Source organism: Equus przewalskii, chromosome 17 (genome assembly GCF_037783145.1).
Source record: "Equus przewalskii isolate Varuska chromosome 17, EquPr2, whole genome shotgun sequence".
Taxonomy (NCBI): Eukaryota; Metazoa; Chordata; class Mammalia; order Perissodactyla; family Equidae; genus Equus; species Equus przewalskii.
This window is the reverse complement of record NC_091847.1, coordinates 78,785,354-78,807,520: the sequence shown is the minus strand read 5'-3', so window position 1 is coordinate 78,807,520 and position 22,167 is coordinate 78,785,354. Positions and strand designations below refer to the sequence as shown.

Genomic DNA, 22,167 nt, shown 5'->3' with positions numbered 1-22,167 from the left:
ATGTGGGACGCTGCCTCAGTGTGGTTTGATGAGCAGTGCCATGTCCGCACCCAGGATTCGAACTGACGAAACACTGGGCCGCCTGCAGTGGAGTGTGCAAACTTAACCACTCGGCCACGGGGCCAGCCCCTACCATAAAATATTTTTACAGCACGTTTTCCCGCTTCTGCTGGATGGTGCATTTTAGCCAAGGCTTTTATTTTTCTTTCTTGGTGGGGAAGATTAGCCCTGAGCTAACATCTGTGTCAATCTTCCTCTATTTTGCATATGGGTCCCCGCCTCAGCATGGCTGACGAGTGGTGTAGCTCCATGCCCAGGATCCGAACCTGCAAACCTGGGCCGAGGAAGCAGAGTGCATGGACTTAACCACTACGCCACCAGGCTGGTCCCAGCTAAGGCTTGTACTTTGGCACTTTTGTCCAGAAGAAAACAGCTCATGGCCCCTGCTAATTACATACACTGAACAAACATCATTGTCATTGTTGTCACTTACGGTGTAAGCACAATAAATTGTAATGGGTGACTGGCACCTGTACATGTTCTGCAAGGGCTATTTCAATTTAAAAGAGAAAACTTCTCAAAAACAAAGTTTTCAGTAACAAAAAATACAAAAACAAATAATGCTTCTGGACATGACTTAGGTTTTATTTTTAAAGATTTGATAATATTTTCTCTGGTAAATTAAAATGGGTGCTATTTTTTCTTTTGAAGAGATTTTTAAGAACCATACTACTGGCCACTTTTTTTTTTAATTAAATGAGGAAAACAGTAATATATTTCTTCCCCCAAATTAAGGGCAGTTTTTATCCATCCGTCTTCACAGAGAACTTGGGAAGACAGAACAGGAAATGTTTATCAAGCACTCAATAAAAATAAATTGCTCCTTAAATTACTAGTAATAACCTCTGTCATTGTCACACATGATTCCTTCTGTTTGTCAAAAGTTCCCGGTGACAACACAGCCCTCTCTGACCAGGGCTCACCCCAGCCTCCTTGCCGGGGCTTTCTATCCATCGTTCACTATAGGTGATTACCGCGAATGTACCCCCCGATCTAGTAAACGTATAGAAAATAGAACCCATTTCTCGTTTCATCACGATTGGACATTTTTCTGAACTGCTGTAAATGAGCGAGAGGTAAGTGCTATTTATCAGACTGTGTCGTGGGGCCGCAGTTTGGATTATTCTACTTTCTTGCTGCTACTAATGAAATATGTCATACGCCCCACGGACAATGCTCAGAGAGCTTGGCCTCTGGGCGTCCAGGAAGCAGTGACTATCTTGCTGAGAGTCGGTTTGGCCGCCGCGCTCTCCTCTCATAATTCTCTCTCTCTGAGAGCCCATGGGGGCAGCAATGTTCTCGGGCATCTGGGATGTCCTCCCGGGCCACACGCTCCGGGGTCTGGACAACACAGTTTGCAGGGGCCCTGGCTCTGCTCGGGCAGCCAACAGTCATCCAGAAATTCCCTGAGGGGCTCAAACCTCAATGAGGTTGTTCAGGCACAGATCCAGGGTCCCCTGACACCCTCAACCTGGCAAACCAGGGACCCTGCTTCCCTCCAGTGTCACAGGATTTGGGGATGGGCATTTAAAGAGATGATTCTTTCCTGCCATGCCTATCCATCGCACACAGAGATGGGAAGCCCTGTGCAAGAGGATGCATTTAACTACATTATCTTCTCAGGCCCTGCAACAGTTCGTACATATAGAAGAAACGGAAAGGCACAGGACGAAGCGAGGGTTCGGATACAAAGGCAGGTGAGCTAAAGGTTGATGGCATTCAGATCCTCCGGAAGGAATGATGGTTTTTCTGACCTATATGGACCACTTTACAAAAATAAGTCATTTATCTCTCTTTTAAAAAGGGGTAATTACGATTAAATGTGCAAGAGGAGACAGGAAGATAGGAGGACCGAATCCCCTCCTCCAGGCTTCAGCTGACCTTGCCCCTGAGGTTGGAGTGGAGAAGACAAAGGCAGGACATTCAGGAAGACAGATGGGCTGAGGCTGGAGAGCTGACCCGGGTGTCACCCCACCCGCACTTACCCAGGTCCATGCTCTTCGAGGCTTTCAGATTCAGCGACTCGGGCTGCCTGGCCGGTGTCACCAATCTGAAGTTGATGTGCTGATCCGGAAAACCTACTGCCGAGTCCACTCCAGCGCTGTGGAAAGAAGCCATACGCCGTAGTTAGGGTTAGAACAAAATCTTTTTTCTTTTTAAAGGAAGCAGTTCTCATTTTGAACAGAGCCTCTCACCCCTCCCTCTGCAGGTCCCACCCGTGCATTTTCACCCAGTTCTTGAATCTTAGGCTTCTTTTAGGAGATGTAGCAACTCTCTTTTCATGTATTTTATCACATTCTACAATTTAAGTAAAATATTCTCTGGATAATATTGTGTTTTCCTCTCCACTGACTTCTGCTAATTGGGATCCTGCTGTCTCACGTGTAACTTTCAGCGGGAAGGCGACTCTAACAGCACTGGCCCTTCCAAGGATGTCACCAGATACTGGCAGAGCCTCAAAGAGGGTTAGGGGGTTTCTGCAGGATGAGCATGCCCTTCCTTCAAAAACAAGTGAAAGGGGAGCAGCCTTCAGAGAACACCATCCTATGAGTGACTGGCGGCTGCAGGAGTTTGGTTTTCTACTTTATTTGGGTCTATTTTCTAAAACACATGTCAATGCTCAGCAAATAGTCTGCTCGTCAATAATACCAAAAGGAACTAACAGGAAAAGCACAGCTGACAATGGAGACACCAGATACATCAAATATCCATTACAGGCTTTCCAGCACTTGTAGTCAAGCTCAGAGAACTCTACTTCTACTGAATATTTCATTTCTGTTGCTTGAGGATGGAGGGAATTCTATAAGAGAATTAGAGAAAATGCCTGATTTCTTGATCTAGGAATAAATTGTATTTATATACTTTTTATAAATTAAATTACAGCCACTTTCTCCCCTGGTACTCTCGTATGTTTACAAAGCAAGTACGGTAGCTCATTTCAGCATAGCTTTCTCCGAATCTTAAATCCAGTGAAACTCAAGTCAAGTATCCTCAGTAAATCTGAAAGTACTGAGCTTGAGTTTTTCAAACAGTTGGGATTTGACACTTTAAACAATAAAACAACCAGAAAAATTGTTATGAGTGAGCATCCTAAAATGCACAGGGGACCTTGATTTCTTAACCAAATATACCAAAAGTTTAATCTTTGCTTGAAACTCACTAGTCATTGCATATTCAATATCGCCTGGCAGCAATATTACAATTAACACGCAGCAATAATACTGCTGAGTGAACGCATAAAGCTGCATTCCTGTCCTGCAGGGGTGGGTTAGGACGTACCCGGGACAGGCAGCACAGCACAGCGCTCCGGAGCACAGACGCCAGAGCAGGTCTGCCTGCTTCTACATCCTGGCGCCGCTGCTGTGGAGCTGTGGGACCTGGGCAAGTTACAGAGCCTCTCTGTGCTTCCATTTCCTTACAAATAAAATGGGTATAATTACAGTCCCTACCTCAGAGGGTTGTTAAGAGACAAAACGAGTTGAGACTCACACAGTAAGGGGAGGCATGTCTGGCATAGAGTAAGTGCTATAGAAGCATTTAGGAAACAAAGAAGCAGATAAACAAATAGACCTGCTTTTGCCTTCCAAATTACCCTAAGTTTCTGAGCTTTTCAAATTATCCATGCTTTTTACCATTTCTTTGCCTTCCCTGTTTTTGTCAGACTCTCAGAAGGCCTGTGACTAAGAGCCTCCTCTCCTTCTATTTAGAAGGGTAGGGTTGCATGGTGGTTAGGGCCCTGGACTGGAGAGCAAGACGCCAGGGTACGTGGCCTCAGTTTATCCATGCATAAAATGGATAATGAGAGAATTTACTTTATAAAAGTTGTTGTGAGGCTTAAACAAATTAAGATACGTTAAATACTGACAATAGTGCTAGACACGAAAAAAAAGCCCAATAAAAGTGAGCTATTAATCCATTTCTTTATTTCTCTAGGTTCTGGTGGTCTTTGAACGAGGGTCTGTGGCATTCTCCAGCAAAGAAAGTGTACATGTTTTCACAAAAATTTCTCAAGAAGTTTAAATCTACACTTTAGAATTAGGAGCTCTTTTTGGCTTCTTTCTTGGTGTCTGGCTACATTCTCAAGATGTAAAGGCACTGACATATAAAACGTATTAGATGTGGTCTCCAGTGATGATAAAATACGCTGATTGTAAACAAAAATCCTTGACCCACTAGCGCTATTGACCCTGGCCTGGCATAATAGCAATTCTCTCATTGTTTCAGCCCATTTTAAAGACAAATTCTGTAATGCAACTGTGAACACGAGCTTTGCCTGAGCTTTGATGTTTCAGAAGCACTTGTCTTTAAATGTGTCATTCGACCTTTATTTGCACTTTGTTTTTCATCCTTTGATCTCTTGTGATGATGTGGCTTAGTGTCAGAAAACTCATGGCCTTCGTAGAATCAGAGAAATTAAGAGCCAGAAGGCGGTAAAGGCCACCTCATCTGACTCTTCATCTTGCAGATAAGATGCTGAGGCCCAAGGAGGAGGTTGATGTTCTAAGGTCACACAGCTGGCCAGCAGCAATGCCGGGAGCAAAGCTGTGCTTCCTTGAACGTTCCCAGAGCCACAAAGGCCATGGCTAGAATGGCAGTCAGCCTGGGACACGGGTTGCTGTTGATCCCCAACCCACAGAAATCCAGCCTTCCCCTTTGACTACAGATCTGCTCACGCTCTCTTATGTAGCTCTCATTTTAGGTTAAGGTTTTGTTTCAACAGAGTGGTCCCTATCATGAAATAAAAGAAAACCAAAGAGTTAATGAAAACAGATGCCATAGGTTATAATGAGCACCTTTAGGGAGGAGGTTAGGACCAACATGAATATTCCTCTTTAAAACACAGATCACACTGCATTTAAAGCAATGTGCTCAAGGCAGTCTGTGGGAATCTAGCCAACTGAGTAAGGTGCTGGTTAACCTACTTCATTGTCTTAGATTACTTTATCAAACAGGCATTCACTGACAAATTAAGAATAAGAACTCAAATTTTCCGAGACACTGGGAGAAAACCATTCCCACTCTCATTTAAAAATAACAAGGTGGTTGGGGCCGGCCCCGTGGCCCAGTGGTTAAGTTCGTGTGCTCTGCTTCGGCGGCCCAGGATTTTGCCAGTTCGAATCCCGGGTGTGGACATGGCACTGCTCATCAGGCCACGCTGAGGCGGCGTCCCTCATGCCACAACTGGAAGGACCCACAACTAAAAATACACAACTATGTACCGGGGGGCTTTAGGGAGAAAAAGGAAAAATAAAATCTTTAAAAAAAAAAAATAAGGTGGCAATGCTACTTGATGCAATAACATCAAGTAAGGATCAGACTAAATAAAGGGAATCTTTTTGTACAGATGTTGAGCTACAAGTAAGGATAGTCAAAAAAATGAAAAGCTGCTTTGTACATATGAATAACAAATATGCCCTGGTATATGTATACCTGAATATGCCCATTGAATTGATCCCAGTGATATACACATCTGTTACCATAGTTTTGAACACATTCAATAAAAGAACGCCTCCTGCCACGGTACAAAATGGCTGATTCCAGATTGGCAGGTGTTTAAGGAGGGAAGTAAGTGGAACATGAGACACGATTAGAGCCAGTGTGAGCACACAGTGACTTACACAGTGAGGGTAGTATTGAATTCACTGATGTGAAAATATTTTAGACATGTAAGTTAGACTAGTGAAACAGTTTGTAATTTTATGCTACATATTCAAAAATTTTGGAGTGAGAGGGTGACACCATAGTTAACTATAAAATATGACATTTTCATTTGAAGGAAGTTAGCACGTGCTCGGCTGAGCGGCTGCAGTGGAGGTCGTGGGAAGCTGGAAGTTGACAGAAGGCCAAAGACACGTCTTAGACAAAGGCCATGTTTTCAGCATGAGCAACCAGGGAATCTATCAAATGGAAACGATACTCAATGTCAAATTATGCCACCTAATGAATAAATAAGGGGAGCATGAAACAGATGCCAGTGTCCAGAGAGTGGCGACAAATCAGGAATGTGAAGGACACAGAAGACCCAGCCACGGATGTTCAAGGAGAACTGTCTGAAATAAAGAGGCGGGGGAAGAAGAGTGTGAGGGGAAAGCCAAAAAAACATTAAGTCTCAAGTCTCAGGTGTCCAAGGACAGACTTCCACAACTGGTTATTATGACAGAGTAGATGCAGGGCATGAGGGAGAGAGAGAGACAGACGGACAGACACAGAGCTGAGAGAGACCCAAGAGGGAGGGAAAATATGAACAGGTAGGGAATAACCAAGCGTTGGCTAAGCTGTTAATAAAATTCAACGTATTCTGTCTGCTGACTGATCTGCCTTTAACTCTCTCTGAGATATCACAGAAGAAAATATATTTCCTTTATGTTTATTTTTTATTTAGACACATAGGTGCTAAACTTTTGTCTAATAATCGTTGACATAATAGTACAAATAAGTTCACTAAATTCCTGATTTCCCTTGGGTGCGAAGAGCAGCGTTTTCCACTCCTCAGGCAGCAGCCGCTTTCTGTCCCAAAGCCTGGCTCCATCCCTAAAGCACCACTTTCCCCTTTGAGAGGGCTTTCACCCTTTTCTTGAAAGACAGGACGGCCCTTTGCTAGCCCTCCTGGCTCCCTTCCAACCCTTCCTCCACCCTGAGCTTCACACCAACCTCGCTGCTGCTGGTCACCTAGGCAACGCAGCAGCCTGCAGGATGGTGCCGGTCAGGGGATCCCAGGAGGGGGAGTTTCAAAGCTTTAGATTTGTTCCTTCCATCTTGAAAATGTCTTTGGCTCTGTCCCTTCCTCTCCAGCCCTGCTGCTTCTCCCGTCATTCAAGCCCTTCTCTCCTCTTGCCAATCCCCAGACTCCTCCCCTTGTCCATGTCTCCCCCATCCACTCAGCCTCCACAACTCTAGTCACTCAACCTGACATTTTCACTCCTAGGCTTGAAGCCCTTCCATGCTTCTCTATTCTTCTCTGCAGAAGCATCACAGAGGCATCACAGAGCATGGCAGACAACGACAATGTGGGGTGAGGAATTGGTGGGAAGGACGTCTACCGGCTATAGATTGGAGGTTCCACCCATCCCTCCTTGGACTTCTGACACCTGTCTCAAGTCCAGGTTGTTACCTGTGCTTCTGACCAACTGGCTGTAAATCAGAAATTCCCAAGACCCCTTCCTCGGGTTTGACAATTTGCTAGAGTGGCTCACAGAACTCAGAGAAACATGTTACTAGAAAGGATGCAACTCAGGAACAGGCAGGTGTAAAGCTACACAGGGCAGGGGATATGGGCAGGGGTGCGCCACTCGCCCCACATCTCCACATGTTCACCAACCTGGAAGCTCTCTGAACCCCGTCCTTCTGGGTTTCATGGAGGCTTCTTTACACAGGCATCACTGATTAACTCATTGGTCATTAGCAATTGATTCAACCTCCAGCCCCTTTCCCTTCCCCAGAGGCTTGGGGCAGAACTGAAAGTTCCAACCCTCTAATCACTCTGCACTGGCGACCACCCCCCACCCTCAGGTGCTTTCCAAATGTCACCACATTAACATCACAAAAGACACCTTATTCCTTCAACACTTAGGAAATTCCAAGGGTTTTAGGAGCTCTGTGCCAGAAACTGATGAAGACCAACTATGTATTTCTTATTGGCAATCATAATATCACAGGTTTATATCTGATTCATCTTTGCACTCTCAACAGTTTTGCACAAATACACAGGATAAACAGCAAAGTAGAATGAAAGAAATTCTTTCTAAAATGGATTTTTTTTAATGCCACCAAACTGTCTTTTATTTTTCCTTTTGTGAGGAAGATCATCCCTGAGCTAACATCTGGTGCCAATCCTCCTCTTTTTGCTGGAGGAAGACTGTCGCTGAGCTAACATCTGTGCCAGTCCTACTCTATTTTACGTGGGACGCCGCCTCAGCATGGCTTGATGATTGGTGCCAGGTCTGTGCCCGGGATCTGAACCTGCAGACCTTGGGCCACCAAAGAGGAGCACGTGAACTTAATCACTGTGCCACCGGGCCGGCCCTAAACTGTCATTTTTGACTCAGGATTGAGGCAGGCAATGGAAATGAATGAACAAAATTAAATATGTCCAGGTTTTCTTTTAAGAACCCCCCAGAGACACTGATCTAGAAATTATTGTGATTATCAATCTAATTCATGAAATATACCCTATGAGTAAGACAGCCGACTTCAAAAACGTAGGAGTCAGAGACAGCTAGATATAGGTAAGCTTCCAACTAACAGAGGTAGCTATACTCTTGTTGCATTGCTTTATTTTTAGCAGATTGTAATAAAAAGCATAATAGGAAAGACACCAGCATTGCTGCAAGAAAAATGAAAAAATTTCACAGGATTATCAAGGGATATAGAATGGAATAAAACACACAGTTTTTAACAGCCATAATAAATACAGAAAATAGCAAAGGGACAATTTAATGATTTTTAAAACTCATCAGAAGAACAAAATCTATGAATTCCACTAGTCAAATGGTGTGTATGCTTAGTAAATCTCTCTCATGCTTGTGTGATTCTAAAAATTATTGATTTTTTTGGTTTCTATTACAGAGTGGATATAATATTGGGCACTCTTTTCAACATTTTAGTTTATATATGGTGTTGCTTTAATTTTTAGATTCCATTAACTTTCTTGGAACATCTATTTTTAAAATACCTTTAGGGTTTGCCAATTACAAATGAGAGAAAACTAAGCCTTCTGTCTTCTCGGTTTTGTTTTATAGCTTCCCATATAACTTCTTTAAGTTCCAGTGCCCTAGTTTTTAATTTGATAAAAGAAAATTCAACAATTTTCTTAAATATTTTAATCATATATGACGAATCTTAACAAATTCCAGGAAGTAAAATATGAACAATCTGAGCTATGAACATTAGCTTTGGGAAGGTTTCACTGGAAAGGAATTATAGATACTACGAGATTTCCATTCTGGAAAGAAATAGAGTTAAAATAAGGTTGCTGGGCTTTCCCAGAAAACCATACCAGGGATCATTTACGACGTATCATTTTCTCGATACCTGTGGCTGTAATCTTCAAGGCCCAGTTCCAGAACGGGATGTGGTGATGGGGAAGGCGGTACTTGACTCTCGGCCCATCCGTCACCGGGCAGCGATGGCTCTATAAACAGAACAAATGGAGCCGTGGGAAACCGGAGGCAGAACCGCTCACGCCCGGGGTTGCTGCAGTCCATCTCCCAGACGCAATTTTCACCAACACATAAACCAACCTTGAAATAAGTCAGTCCTCACATGGGGCTGAAGGATTCGTCTGAGAGCTGGTGCAGCCTGGTCCAGGAAAGCTAAGCCTGCTGATGTATTTTTATGCTGGTGACCTGCTGGCAACCCCTGGCAAGTCAGGTCCAGCATCCTGACTACCTTCTCCAGTCCAGGAGAGGCTGACACCTACTCATCAGCTGTGATTTGTGGAAGATTAACAAAGCCACTTCTTTTATGACTTAATGTTTTCGTAAACAAGACTCTATAAGGAATGCTCTGGATTATATGGTGATTTAAACATTTGCCTCAGTGACAAAAAGTCCTTCAACAAAACTCACGAGATGCAGTATAGCTACTCACCATTTAGACACAGTAGATGGGAAAAAAACCCTCTTTTGCATCTGTGTCATAAAGGAAACCCCCCAGGTTTGGAGTTTTGGAAGCAAAAGACTGGGGTCTGAATCCTAGTTTTCCCATCTACTAAAAGTGCACACTTTTTCAGTCTATTCTACACAGAAAAAACTAGACATGTCTTCTGAATATTACGGCAACTAATGACAAGTAAGGTTGGTCGAGATCCGACTGCGTACCAGATGATGCGCTAGGCATTACGCACCTTATATCATCTAACTCTCATCACGAATGACAACATCAACTCAAGGACAAAAAGCATTATGGGACATCCTGGGTAAGAGCATGGTTTTTGGAGCAAGACTGGATGTTCCCAACCATGGCCCCAAATGCTGTGTGAATTCGGGAAGATGACTCAGCTTCCATAAGCCTTGGTTTCTAAATCTGTAAATTGGGGATAAGAACACCTTCATTGGAAGAGTATAGGGATTATATAAGATGGTGCATATTCAAGAGGTAATTTATAAATGCAAAGTGCTAATAAGTAAAGGATTACATTTTATACATCAGAAACTACTGTTCATCTATTACAGCGAGACACTTGGTACAAGGTGGACCCTCTTGTCCCTGATTGCTGGAACAAGAAAAAAGTCCCCCTGTCCTTGAGAAATGCTGCTGGTAACAGAACCTGTTTTGACTCACCCACACGGCAGGTCTGATGGTTAATTTTATGTATCTTCTTGACTGGGCCATGGGGGCACCCGGATACTGGGTCACACATTATTCTGGGTATTTCTGTGAGGTTGTTTTTGGATGAGATTAACGTTTAAATCAGTAGACTGAGTAAAGCAGATGGCTCTCCCTAAGTGGGTGGGCCTCATCTAATCGGATGAAGGTCTGAATAGAACAAAAAGGGTGACCTTCCTCTGAAAAGGACAGAATTCTTCTTGCCTGTTCAAACTGGGACATTGGCTTTTTCCTGCCCTCAGACTCAAGCTGAATCATCAGGTTTTCCTGGGTCTTGAGCCTGTTGGCATTCAGATGGGAACTACATCAGTGCCTCTCCTGGGTCTCCAGCTTGCTGACTGACCTGCAGATCGTGGGACTTGCCTACCTCCATAATTGAGTGAGCAATTCCTCATAATACGTCTCTTTCTCTTTCTCTCTCTCTCTCTCTATACACAATCTCATTGGTTCTGTTTCTCTGAGAACCCTGACAAATACACCAGGCAAGGCCTTGCTCTAAACTCTGTCCTAGGGACTAGCATAAAATGGAATGAGTTCTAGCAGTGCTGACGTGTCCTTGGGAACGAGGCTTAAAGCAGGAATCTGATAAGTAAGATGAGCAGGGTAGAGAAGCATGATGAGTAAAGGCAGCCAGCACAGTGCCCCTGCACCGCCCCCACCCCCAGGGATCCAGTGATTTGGTAATATGGCGGCAGTCATATTTGGTATTATGGCAGCCAGAGACTTGCTGACAGAAACAGAGCAGAAGGACTACAGAGTGCATTGGGGACATGGGACATATTGGGACGTCTTTCTGCCTCCTTCTGATGGTAGCCTCAACTTCTCTGTCCGTCTTTACACAGGGTAAACACAGCCATGCTCAGGTGACTTGCCTGCTCAGAAACAGTTCAGGAGCACACAATGGCCTGCAGAGTAAAGGTCTGTGTCCCAGCAGCAGACTTCATCTCCTATCACTCATTAGCCACGCAAGACTGCTTACCGTTCCCCAGCCACAGCTGGGCTTTCCTGCCTCAGCGTCTTTGCTGACATGAGTGCAAAACTGCACTCCGCCCATGGAAGTCCCACCTTCTCCCAAGGCCCACGTCAAACACCACCTTCTCTGTGAAGCCTTCCCTGCTGCTCTGGGATCTGTCAGCACCTCCACTACAGGGGCAGAGAATACTGGTGCTCATTTCCTCTCTCTTCCTCCTTTCTTCCTGGGCACCAGCTAGACCCGAGGCCCCATTTCCCCACCCTCTTCATACAAGCCCAGTCCTTGGGCAAAGAATGTGAGTTGCTCTGGGGATGTCACTGCCCACCTCAGTGGTTAAGAAACAGTGTACCGTCTCCACCTCCTGCCCTTTCCCACGATCAGATGCAGGTAGGATGGAGGAGCTCTAGAAGATGGCCCGGCCGCCAACGGAAGGAGCCCAGGTCCCTCAGCCACTGCCTGGAGCACAGCGCCCCTCCTCTGCTGCCAAGTCTCACTGTGCTGTGACACAAGCGAAAAATACACCTTCGCTGTCTTTATCCACTGATGATTGGGTTTATCTATTAATAGTATGGAAAATAATTCTCGCATAACATTTATCACACGTTTCTTTCGCAATGAGCTATCTGCGGATCCATCATCCATTTACGGGTATTGATTTCTCTCACTGGACTGTAGGTGACTTCCTCCTAGTCCTCCTCTTCCTCCTCTCCCTGCTCTTCTTCAGCATCTTCTCTGGCTACTTCAAGTTCTATTACAATCACTAACTTTAATTTTTATTCTATACACATGAACAATCTGTGTTTTTAAATTAGTGACAGGTGCTGGGGTAAATGCCTTCTTCATCTTGACCGTTTATCCTTGGTGCTTTTTAAATAGCACATGCAGATGCTGTAAGGAATATAGATATTTTTTCTCTTGGCCCAAACACCTTTGTTAAGCCCAATATCAGTGTGAAAACCTGGAATTCTTTTCTCCTAAAAATAATCTTTCTGGGTTTCATTGAGTGTACAAGGTAAGCCTTGATGTCCCTCTATACACACGCCTGTGAGTGCTGACACTGCATCCTCTAGTCACTGCTTCACTGATGACCAAATGACCCTTATTTTAATCACCATCTTTTTTGTTGTTACTTGTTTTACAGGATCCATCCTGCCAGGGCCAGATCAGAAAAGAAGGGTAAAAGAGATTGTGACTTCAGATGAGGGCTCAGCAAGCTCTACCCCTGGTCCAAACCAGCGCCCCCCTGGTTTTGTACATAAAGCGTCATTGGGCACAGGCATGTCCATTCATTTATGTGCTGTCTGGCTGCTTTCCCACCACGGTGGCAGAGCTAAGGAGTTGCAACAGAGATCCTATGGCCCGCAAAGCCTAAAATATTTACTATGTGGCCTTTTACGGACAAAGTGTGTACCGACCCCTGCTTTAGACTGTTCTGGAGGGCAGTAACAGCATTGTGTTCATCGTTGCATCCCTGAGAGTGTCTTCCACACAGTGGAGGCATCCAATAAGCATCAGTCCAATTGAAAAGTATAATTTAATTTCTGAGCACCACTCAGAGGTGGTACCTTGCTGCCATAGAGGGGTGGATACACACTGGTTCTCAGGAGGAGGCACATTAGGAATAATTATACGATTGTGTGTCTCCTCAAAGGACCCCAGGGAACACGCATCCAGAAAGACAGGACATAGAACCAAAATTTTGGATATGGGCTAGGGATGAAAGGCCTAACGGAGACCTCAGTGGGTGACCCTGGGCAGATTTGGGGGCAGGAGGTGACTGAGGCAGGGGCTGGGGTGCTCTTGAGCTGAAAGGAGAGGAGAAGCAGAAGTAGAGGACAGAAGGGGACGTGAGAGCAAGGAGAGGAGAGGTGACCACAGACCAGGGACCAACCACATTTAGGCTGTTACTCAGCCAGGGGGAGACCTGCCAGCAAGAGTCTTCAGAAAATACAGCACTGGTGCACTTCATTACCATTCAAATGCTTAATAGGATTTTGCAGTAACCCCCTGGGACACAAACCTCCGCCCTTATTACCATCTTGGAGCACCACATGTATTCCATTGTGGGCATTGCTGGCAATTCCCCACCACAAATGTGAATTTTCTGGTGTTACAATTTCTACAAATGTTAGTTCTAAAAATGCCCTTTCTGTGTAGCAGCTTGACAGGAATATGTATATATATATAAAAAATAACCCTGGAACTGTGGGTGGTATGTACTATTATTATAAAAATAGATGGAACACAGCATATCAACATTGGATTTTTAAATATACAAAGGAAAGGAAGAAGGGAAGAAGAAAAAGTTAATGTTTTGGCTGTAACACTTCCTCTCCTCACTAGACATTACATTTTGTCAAGTCCATCTTGTTTTTCTAAAGCAGCTCCTTAAAAAACCTGGTGGTGGTGAGTGAACACTCACTCAGGTTTCATGAGTCCATGGCCTATTGCCACCTCACGGGCATCTGAAATTCAGGAACTCAACAGTTCTCAAAATGTAAAATGTTATTCATATTACAAAGAAGTCAGGATCATAATATTCTTCTACAGCATCATGTTTACAAATTATGCTATCTATATTTTTTGTCCCAATCAACAGGCTTACATAAAAAGTAAGAGAATTTCATCCACTGGACTCTTACAATTAAAATTTAATGAGACTATTCTTTGATAGGTCTAATTCTTATATCCAAAATTGTATCACAGATTCGCAAGGAAATAATAACAATAGATTTTCTCGGCTTTTTAAAAAATAGTGTTTAGTAGACTCAATTCTTGAAAGAACTGGATTTTATTTGTTACCTCGGAAAATCAAGGTTGGGGAGGAAGTGTCGCAGGAACCTTGTAGTTAGCTGATCTGCATGGCTTTTTCACTGGTGTAAAAGTTGTTCTACCTGGATCAGTGTCTCAGGAGGAAGAGAACAGGCAGACCCTCCCACCTGCACCCCAAGGATTCTAACTGTTGAGTGGAAATACAAACTCCAAGCATTCGACCGCAGCTCTAAAGTATCACAGCATTTTGTTTCTAGCTTGTGTTTTGAGTGGACTTTATTATTTAGAATTCTTTTCCGTGTGTGTCCTTACACTTTAAGTAGCTTTATGGTTTTGTTATTTCAGTCTTTGCTATCCTTCTTAGAGACATTGGCCTATTCCTGGAGTAACTCAATGTCCACTAAAAACAGGCTGTGCTATTATCACCTCAGCATCGAGATTTTATGGGTGTTGAAAATGAAGCAAGACAGGAGGTAAGGTGCCCAAAGTTCTCTTGGATGTCGCTGGTGGAATTGGGAAGAAAATCCTGAACTTGGATTGCCACTGGACCACGTGTTGCTTCAGAATTAAAGGCAAGTGAAATGACATAAAGGCTAGATACTTTAATAGAGATGCCAACATTCTTGGTCATCACACGGGCGTGGGAGCCAGAAGGCTGCTCCTTCCCCAGATTCTCCCATATCGTGATTTAAGGTCTCAGAAGGAGATCTCGCCCTGTCAAGAAAACTTCTAATTTCTTTAAGAAGATGAGAAAAGACATACTGAGTATTTCTTTATCTGATACAAAGTAGAGTCAGCTTCTAACAGACATTTTTAGTATCGGGTGAAAGGATTTCAATAGTTTCAAGGGACCAGCATAAGCCAGGGCCCGTGCTGTGGTTTAGGGAATGAACTCGAGTCAGAGAGACAGGAGCTGAATCCAGGCTCTGCATAGATCAAGGACGTGGTCTTGGGTAAACTGTCTACTCTCTCTGACTTTCTATTTCTTCATCTGTAAAATGAGGATAATAACATTATCCACTTCGAGTGTGCATGTAAATTGCTTAACGCAGTATCCAACACAGTAAAGATGGAAGAAATGGTCACAGCTGTTGCTACTAGTCTCACTAAAATGGAGGAATTCAGAGTAAAAAGCAACATCCCATTCTGATGAAATAATTTAATTCTAGAGGAACCTCAGATTTACAAGTCTGTTCTGATGGAGTAATCTGAGTCTAGAAATTGTTCCATGTAGTTAAATTTTGGTAACATCTTACGTGTCCAAAAAATAGAGGACTGATTACACAATCAACAGGTAATGGCTGCAGGCAGTAGATGACTATGCAACTACTGGACGTGACGCTGTAGAATATTCACTGACATGGTGAGATGTTCACAATGTGCTATTAGGTAAAAAAGCAATTTCCTGAACATTACATATACTATATTTCATTTTCATTTCACTTTATACACACATATTTGCATGAAGGAAAGACTTGAAATATACATAAAAATGTTATTGATTAGTGTCTTTGATAGATAGAAGTATGAGTAATATTAAACTTTCTTTTTATTGCCTTTCTCCAAATTTTCTGTAATGAATATGTATCGCTTTCGCAATACAAAAAAATTAAAGTTATTAAAGAAAGGAGATGCAAGGAAATAAAGGAATTTTCTTGGTGATCTGAAGTATAACTTTTGAAAAACAAAGAATAAAATCCAAATTTTTTACATCTAGAGCTCTACTAGAAATATGATCCATACAAGATATTAAGGGACAGTAAAAGTGCAGTGAGACAATAACAAGAACATTCCAACTGTCACAGAATGGTCTCAGTTTTGATATTTACCACATTCCTCTTAGAATCAAGCATAAATCTTTGAATCTTGTTATGAGCATTTTATGGTTTAACACCAGTCCACATATTTTTAAAGTTTAGTAGTTACTGATACTTGGTAATTTCCAATATTAAAAGGTTGTAAAAATAAATAAAGGAATAACAGTTTGCCCGTTTGCCATTTTGTTTCTCCAAGCATGGTTTGTTTTATGCATAACCCTCCATGTTTGGGGCACAAGCATAGAAACTGTCACTTAAACTGGAGGCAATGCCAGGAATCGCTTCACAGCTTCCGAGTCGGCTCTCCACCCATCTCCAGTGTTCATGACTCAGAGCAACAAAGTCTGCACTTAGTCTAATTAACTGCCTTTTGTTCCTTCTTTTTTAATAAAAAGACACTCTTGAGTTCTCTCACACCATCTGCGGTGGATGAAAATGGATAGACTCTTACCTTTCTGCCTGTCTTGTGGACTGTACATGCCAAACGGATGCAACGCACTATTCTCATTTCTCCTGGAGGTGGGTATAGCATTTTGAGAGTTCTCAAAGCATGGCTTAGAAAATGCCCCACATTCTGCAGGCTCCTGGGGGGGAAATAAGAATCACACTTGCTTTTTTAATATGTTCCAACTTGGTCAATGGAAGCAAAGTGAAAGAATGATCGATTTATGAATAATCTTTCAAGAGTCTATTACATATAAGTCCTCAACTGTGGAAAATCAAAATGGCCCTATCACTTAAAACATCTTTCAATATGAAATAAAAAATACTGACAACGTGGTGCTAAGGGTTAGGAGTGCTGATAGCCAACACAAAAGAGGATTAACTTTATTATTCCTTCCCCCACTTACAACTGGCTTCTTTCAAGTTTTCTTCCATCTGGGAGTACAGCTTGTGGCAGTGTCAACACAAGAACACAGTTCATGCCAAGGGTGTTTTTCTGCCAACCAGCTGGCTCCTCACTCTTTCCCTGGGCAACTAAATGCATATGCTCTGGGACAAGTCAGAACCCAAGCAGGGCAGCTACTGAAGGGTCACGAGCGTGTCCCTCTGCAGACACTATGTCTTTTGGCCAGCAGCTAAAACAGACTGCTGTGACAACGCCAGACAGTGGTTCTCTTGAGGTTTTTCTCTTTTTTTCCATATTTCCTCCTCCAATTTTAATTTTGACAGCCTGTAAACAAATTCACAGTTTCCTTAGAACTGCTGTGCCCAGAATAACCCCCCATAAGCCCTGTTCCACAGGTGCTGAGAGGTACTGGGGGCAGTTCCAGAGAGCTCCAGCTGTTTGTTCAAGAGGATGCAGCCACGGAGAACTGGCCCCTGCTCTTGCTCACATTATGCGTCTCCTGAACAGATTTCAAGGATGGAATTTGGAAGCTGCCTCATGGCTGTTCCCTTGACCATTTGTGAGAGGAACATGCCCCAAACAAAACACAGATCGGATCCCCAAAGCTCTTCCCTTCTGAGAAAAGCATTCGGCCCAAACAATACGTTTGATTTATACTTTCCTCTTGAGTTACAAAAATTTGGTGTCCTGCTAGTTAAACAAAATATTTTAAACATCACTGTAAGAATTCTTAGTAATTAAAATGTTTTCAGCTGCCGAAAGTCTGCTAGCTTTCCGTCAAGGCTGATGGCATTTTTCCACGCCCCGTGTCCCCTCTGCCTCTGTGCTGCGGGGCAGAGCGAGCGTTGTGCTGAGGCGCACCATCCTTCATTCGAGCCGCGAGCTGGGGCCCTGGGCTTTGACTTAACAACAACAGCAAGAAGGAAAAAATTTTTTTCTGCTTTCCCAGCTCTTTGATAAATGACACAATCGATATCCCAACAACTGATCAGTAACCAGCCTAATTAAGGTATTCAGCCTGTAAAATAGAGCTGTCGTGGAGCCCTCCATTAGTGTCCCAGCCAATAAAAAATATAATGGATTTTTAAACATATTCTGCCTCTACCCAGATGAGCTTGCAGCAGGGAGGGAAATGTTTTGAGGAAGGGGAAAAAAAAGCAGGTCATAACCCATTTTTTAATACCAAGTCTCTAGGCACAAATAGAATTACAATTGAACCTCAAGCTCATCCTTTGAAAAACATGTTTCTGTTTAAAATGATTTTGATTCAATCAAGGGCTCATTATGGATTCTTCATGGGGTCCTCATCAAAACTGTTTACATATCTTGTACATCTGGGTAATGGGAGAAAATACCCCAACAACTATATATTTTGACTTTTCTTAAGTAGCATCTTCAACTTTTTTTATATCAATATAATGTTCAAGCAACCATTTTGGTATTCTTGCCACATCTGACGGATCTGCCTGAGCATATGAGTTGCAGAGGCCTTTTTCTAGGTGACGGGTGCTTCTTTGTTGTGCCCGGAGGTGACTGCTGTTCCAGGGGACAATACCCTCGAAACATGAGTGCACAACATCTGCTTTCACACAGCAAAACACAGATTTGGGAGATCAAATAGCTGCAGATTTTATTTTCAACTTAATAAAGATTAGCTGTACATTAGGCTTCCGTCTTTATATGAAAAAACGCTCTTTAATCTTCACGGTATCACAGAGATTTTCAATAGCCGAGAGTCAAGTGCCCGCTCATCCCCCATGGAAAGCGTGTAAGCACTGGGGAAACTGAAAATGAATCTTGTTTAAATGTCCTCATCAAAACTGCTTTTTGTGCCATTTCTTATTCCCAGTTGGTGCCCTAGTGAACTATATGAACAAGACACTTCTGAGGAGGGGCAACGAATGGAAAGTTTAACACTTTCTTCTGATGGAATCATTGTCAACCCACCCAAAGTGGGAGAATTAACATGAAAATATCTGCAGCCAAGGAGAACACAAAGAATAAAATGTCTCAACCTGATGAGGCAAAATACAGAGCACACATCCACTAGGCATTCACATATTCTAGAGAAAGACATGAAATTAGGGAAGATGAGAGGTGGGGGGACTCTTAACAACTGTATTCATTTTCCTTCTTTCCCTTCCTTTTGCTATCTGCACAGTATGGAACTCTAGAGCAGTGTCTTCCAGACTTTTCTGTTCATTGAGGTGTCTTTGTTCCGAGAAATCTTAAGGGAGATGTAACAGGCAGGTGCACAGAAGGGGTGACTCAGGGTCCACAGGGCATCCTTCACAGCCATCTCCAGCAACTGGGTTCCATGGAGTTCCAGGGCTCCAGGGTCAGAATCAAATGAAACCAGAAGGGAGCCAGTTCTTTCATGGTGCGAAGCGATATAGGTTTCATAACTATGCACATAAGTCAAGCCATTAAATATTCATGGAAGCCTCTCTGTCACTTAAGCAGGCACAAATGTTGGAAACAAGTTGGCTCATTATATATAGTCTCCAGTAATTGGCCAATTTACATTTATCTAACATTTACAAGGTTACATACAGAAGAGTAAAAAGGTACAGTTACTCCTTTCCAATAGCTGATAATACGACAAAGTAAGATAGCATCTGTGGGTTTACCACTTCAGCTTACTCTCTCGGATGAAGTAGGCCTCTGGGGCAACTTCCATCCATTCATTTCGCAATATTCATTGTATCTACTACGTGCCGGGAAAGGAGAATACAGTAAGGCACAAAGCGGATAACAGTGCCTGTCATGTACAAGCACTGACCACTCAACTGCAGCAGTCCATGCGGTCAGGACACGGCCACCGTGGGTTCTAAGTCAGGTTCCAAAACTCCACGGCCCAAGCATTAGCAACTGTGAGCTCCAACTACCTTCTACCCTTGTTTAACTTGAAAATCCTTAATTTTTTATTTTTAAGTTGAACTTATTATTGAAACTAACATTTCATATTAATGTGTTTTTAATAGCATTCTATTTTAACTTTGCATATTCTTGTGTTACACGTTATTTGTCCTTAGGGAATATATGCAGGATTTCTTGATATTTTTCTTTACTCTTAACTACTATCAACTTTTTTCTTCTTATCTTTTCTTACAATAATTTTTAGGAACATTTACTAATTATTCTTCATATATAAGATAAAATAATGTTTTAAGAATACCATATATTTATTATAAATAACATAATTGTATAATATAATAATATAATTGTATGTAAGTGAAATGTTCAGGGATGTCAGTATTCAAGAATATTTTATGCTTATACTTTATATGTAAGTAAAACTATTCCTTACATTAAAAAAACCCATAAAGAAATTGTGATAGATTTCAAAAATATTTAACTGAAAACATTTATTTAACAACATGAAGCAAGCAACTTGCTCGATAGATCAAATTTTAAATTAGTCAAGCTTTGTTATCTATGTGCAGGTTACAGGGGAGAATACAGAGAGCTGACTGCATCAGAGGGATCTTCACATTAAGCGGTACGCACAACTGGTTGAGAACTTCCTAAGGCACGCACACGTCAACCAAAAAGTATATAAAGATGTGACATACTTTAATACTTTATTACATGAATAAAGTCCTATTCATAAAGCCCAGAGCTCTAAGAATTTCTGGAGGGAAAACCCAGAAAACATGGTCTTGTTACATCTGATAAATTACTTACTTCATATGCACATTTTTACACCTTCTGGTTATACCTAAAATATATAACCACCTGTTCACCACATAAATCCATCAGAGCCTTGTGGGACATATTTTTCCAGTTTCAGAATCAGTATGAGTCTAACTATCATGCTGGTGATGGAAGTTTGCATATTCTGGGGGCCATTTGGGCCATCTGCTGAGGGCAATAAAGATTCGCATCACCTCCAGTGGTCTCTCTGGCCTCCTCAGGATCACCAACTGGATCATCCCTCGGATGTTTCCTTCCATGGACATCGATCGCCTGAGTGTCTCCATAGCGTCGTGGTTAGACTTCCCCAAAAGAGATTCCCCATTAACGGCAACCAGCTGGTCATTCACCCGCAGACGACCATCCTAGGGCAGAGGAAAGGAGCACAGAATTAAACAGGGAAAGCATGGTGATGCCATGTGGCTGTTCGAGGAAAGTTCAAGTTTAAAAATGAAAAAATAAAAAGTTCAGCTGTTAGGAATGGTTTATTTTCTATGGCAGAAAAAGGTTCTGGAGCTTATCGGACAGTCACAAATACTAGCGATAATGAATTTGTGAAAGTATTTTTTAGAAATCTCAGAGTCCTGAACTGCATTAATTTAGACAGTTGTACCATGTCTCTCACCTAGATCTTTGGTCAGTATGCTAACCTAGGGCTGGTTCTGCATTTGCTCTGGCAGCGACCGTGCTGTTGGCTCAAGGAAAGGGAGTTTGGAAACAAAAGGAAGCGGTCATATCACTTGACACAAGGGTTTGCATTTTCAGGCACAAAGAGACATCAGGCTTAAAAGCTGTGTGCCTCCCAGTAGTAATGCATCTCCCAGATAGCGCTGCTAGCTCTACTGAATAGTGCTGAAAAAAAATTGTGTCATTTTCTCTAACACAACCCCAAAGTTGCTAGTGTGCAAAAGGACACATAGGTGTGTGAAGGACCGATATGCTATGACGTCTTCTGGCAAAAGGAGCCCGTCAAGCTTGTTGTGCGGAGGCTCTGACTGATGGGTACTCTCACCCAGCATCTTCAGGAAGGAACACCACATACCGCAAAGTGCACACAACCCGGCATGTGGACAGGCAGCCCGCCTCTGGTCTAAACCACTTCTAGGCACTAGTCATCCTCAGCCAGAAGCCCCTCACAAGCTGGAGTCTATAGAAGTAGCTAACAAACCCAGATGCCAGCTCTGCCTACCAAAGAACCTGAAGGACCACAGTGATCGCCCCAACAGGCAGCCCACTTACCATCCTGGCTGTCAGATTAGGGATGTGCCCTACCCCTGTTTTACACCAGGGTGGAAGGTTCTTGCTATGAGCACAGATGCAAGTTTAGGAATGTTATGATGCTGCTGCTGCTAAGAAGCTTAACAGAAATAACAGTAGGTGTGCATAACAACTTACCTTCCTGGAAAATTTTTCTGTAAATTATCTCTAGAGATTCTCACAGACTCAAGAAGCAGATTAATGTTTTTATTCATATTTTACAGATAAGGAAACTGAGGCAAGAAGTGATGGAACCTACTCTGGGTCACAAAAGCAAGTCACGCAGATGACCCAAATGGGCTTCCCGAACCTTGGCTTTTCAGCCCCTCTGCTGGAACTCCCTTTGTTACTCGTCTCTAGACTACAGTTGTGCAACACTGAAATAGGGAAAGGAAAATAGAGTTTTTGTGGCTAGA

At 42.9% G+C, this 22,167-nt stretch overlaps 1 protein-coding gene across 13 annotated transcripts in view; it reads right to left on the bottom strand.

Annotated features, from left to right (window-relative positions):
• PARD3B (par-3 family cell polarity regulator beta) overlaps positions 1-22,167 on the bottom strand; it is a 930,268-nt gene that overhangs the window by 361,147 nt on the left and 546,954 nt on the right. For all 13 annotated transcript variants that reach the window (XM_070581758.1, XM_070581756.1, XM_070581765.1 and 10 more), the window contains 4 exons: positions 20,689-20,859; positions 16,400-16,532; positions 9,091-9,190; positions 2,046-2,161 (listed from right to left, as the gene is read on the bottom strand). In XM_070581758.1, the coding sequence (XP_070437859.1) occupies positions 2,046-2,161; positions 9,091-9,190; positions 16,400-16,532; positions 20,689-20,859 (520 nt within the window). The remainder of the gene's footprint in view (positions 1-2,045; positions 2,162-9,090; positions 9,191-16,399; positions 16,533-20,688; positions 20,860-22,167) is intronic.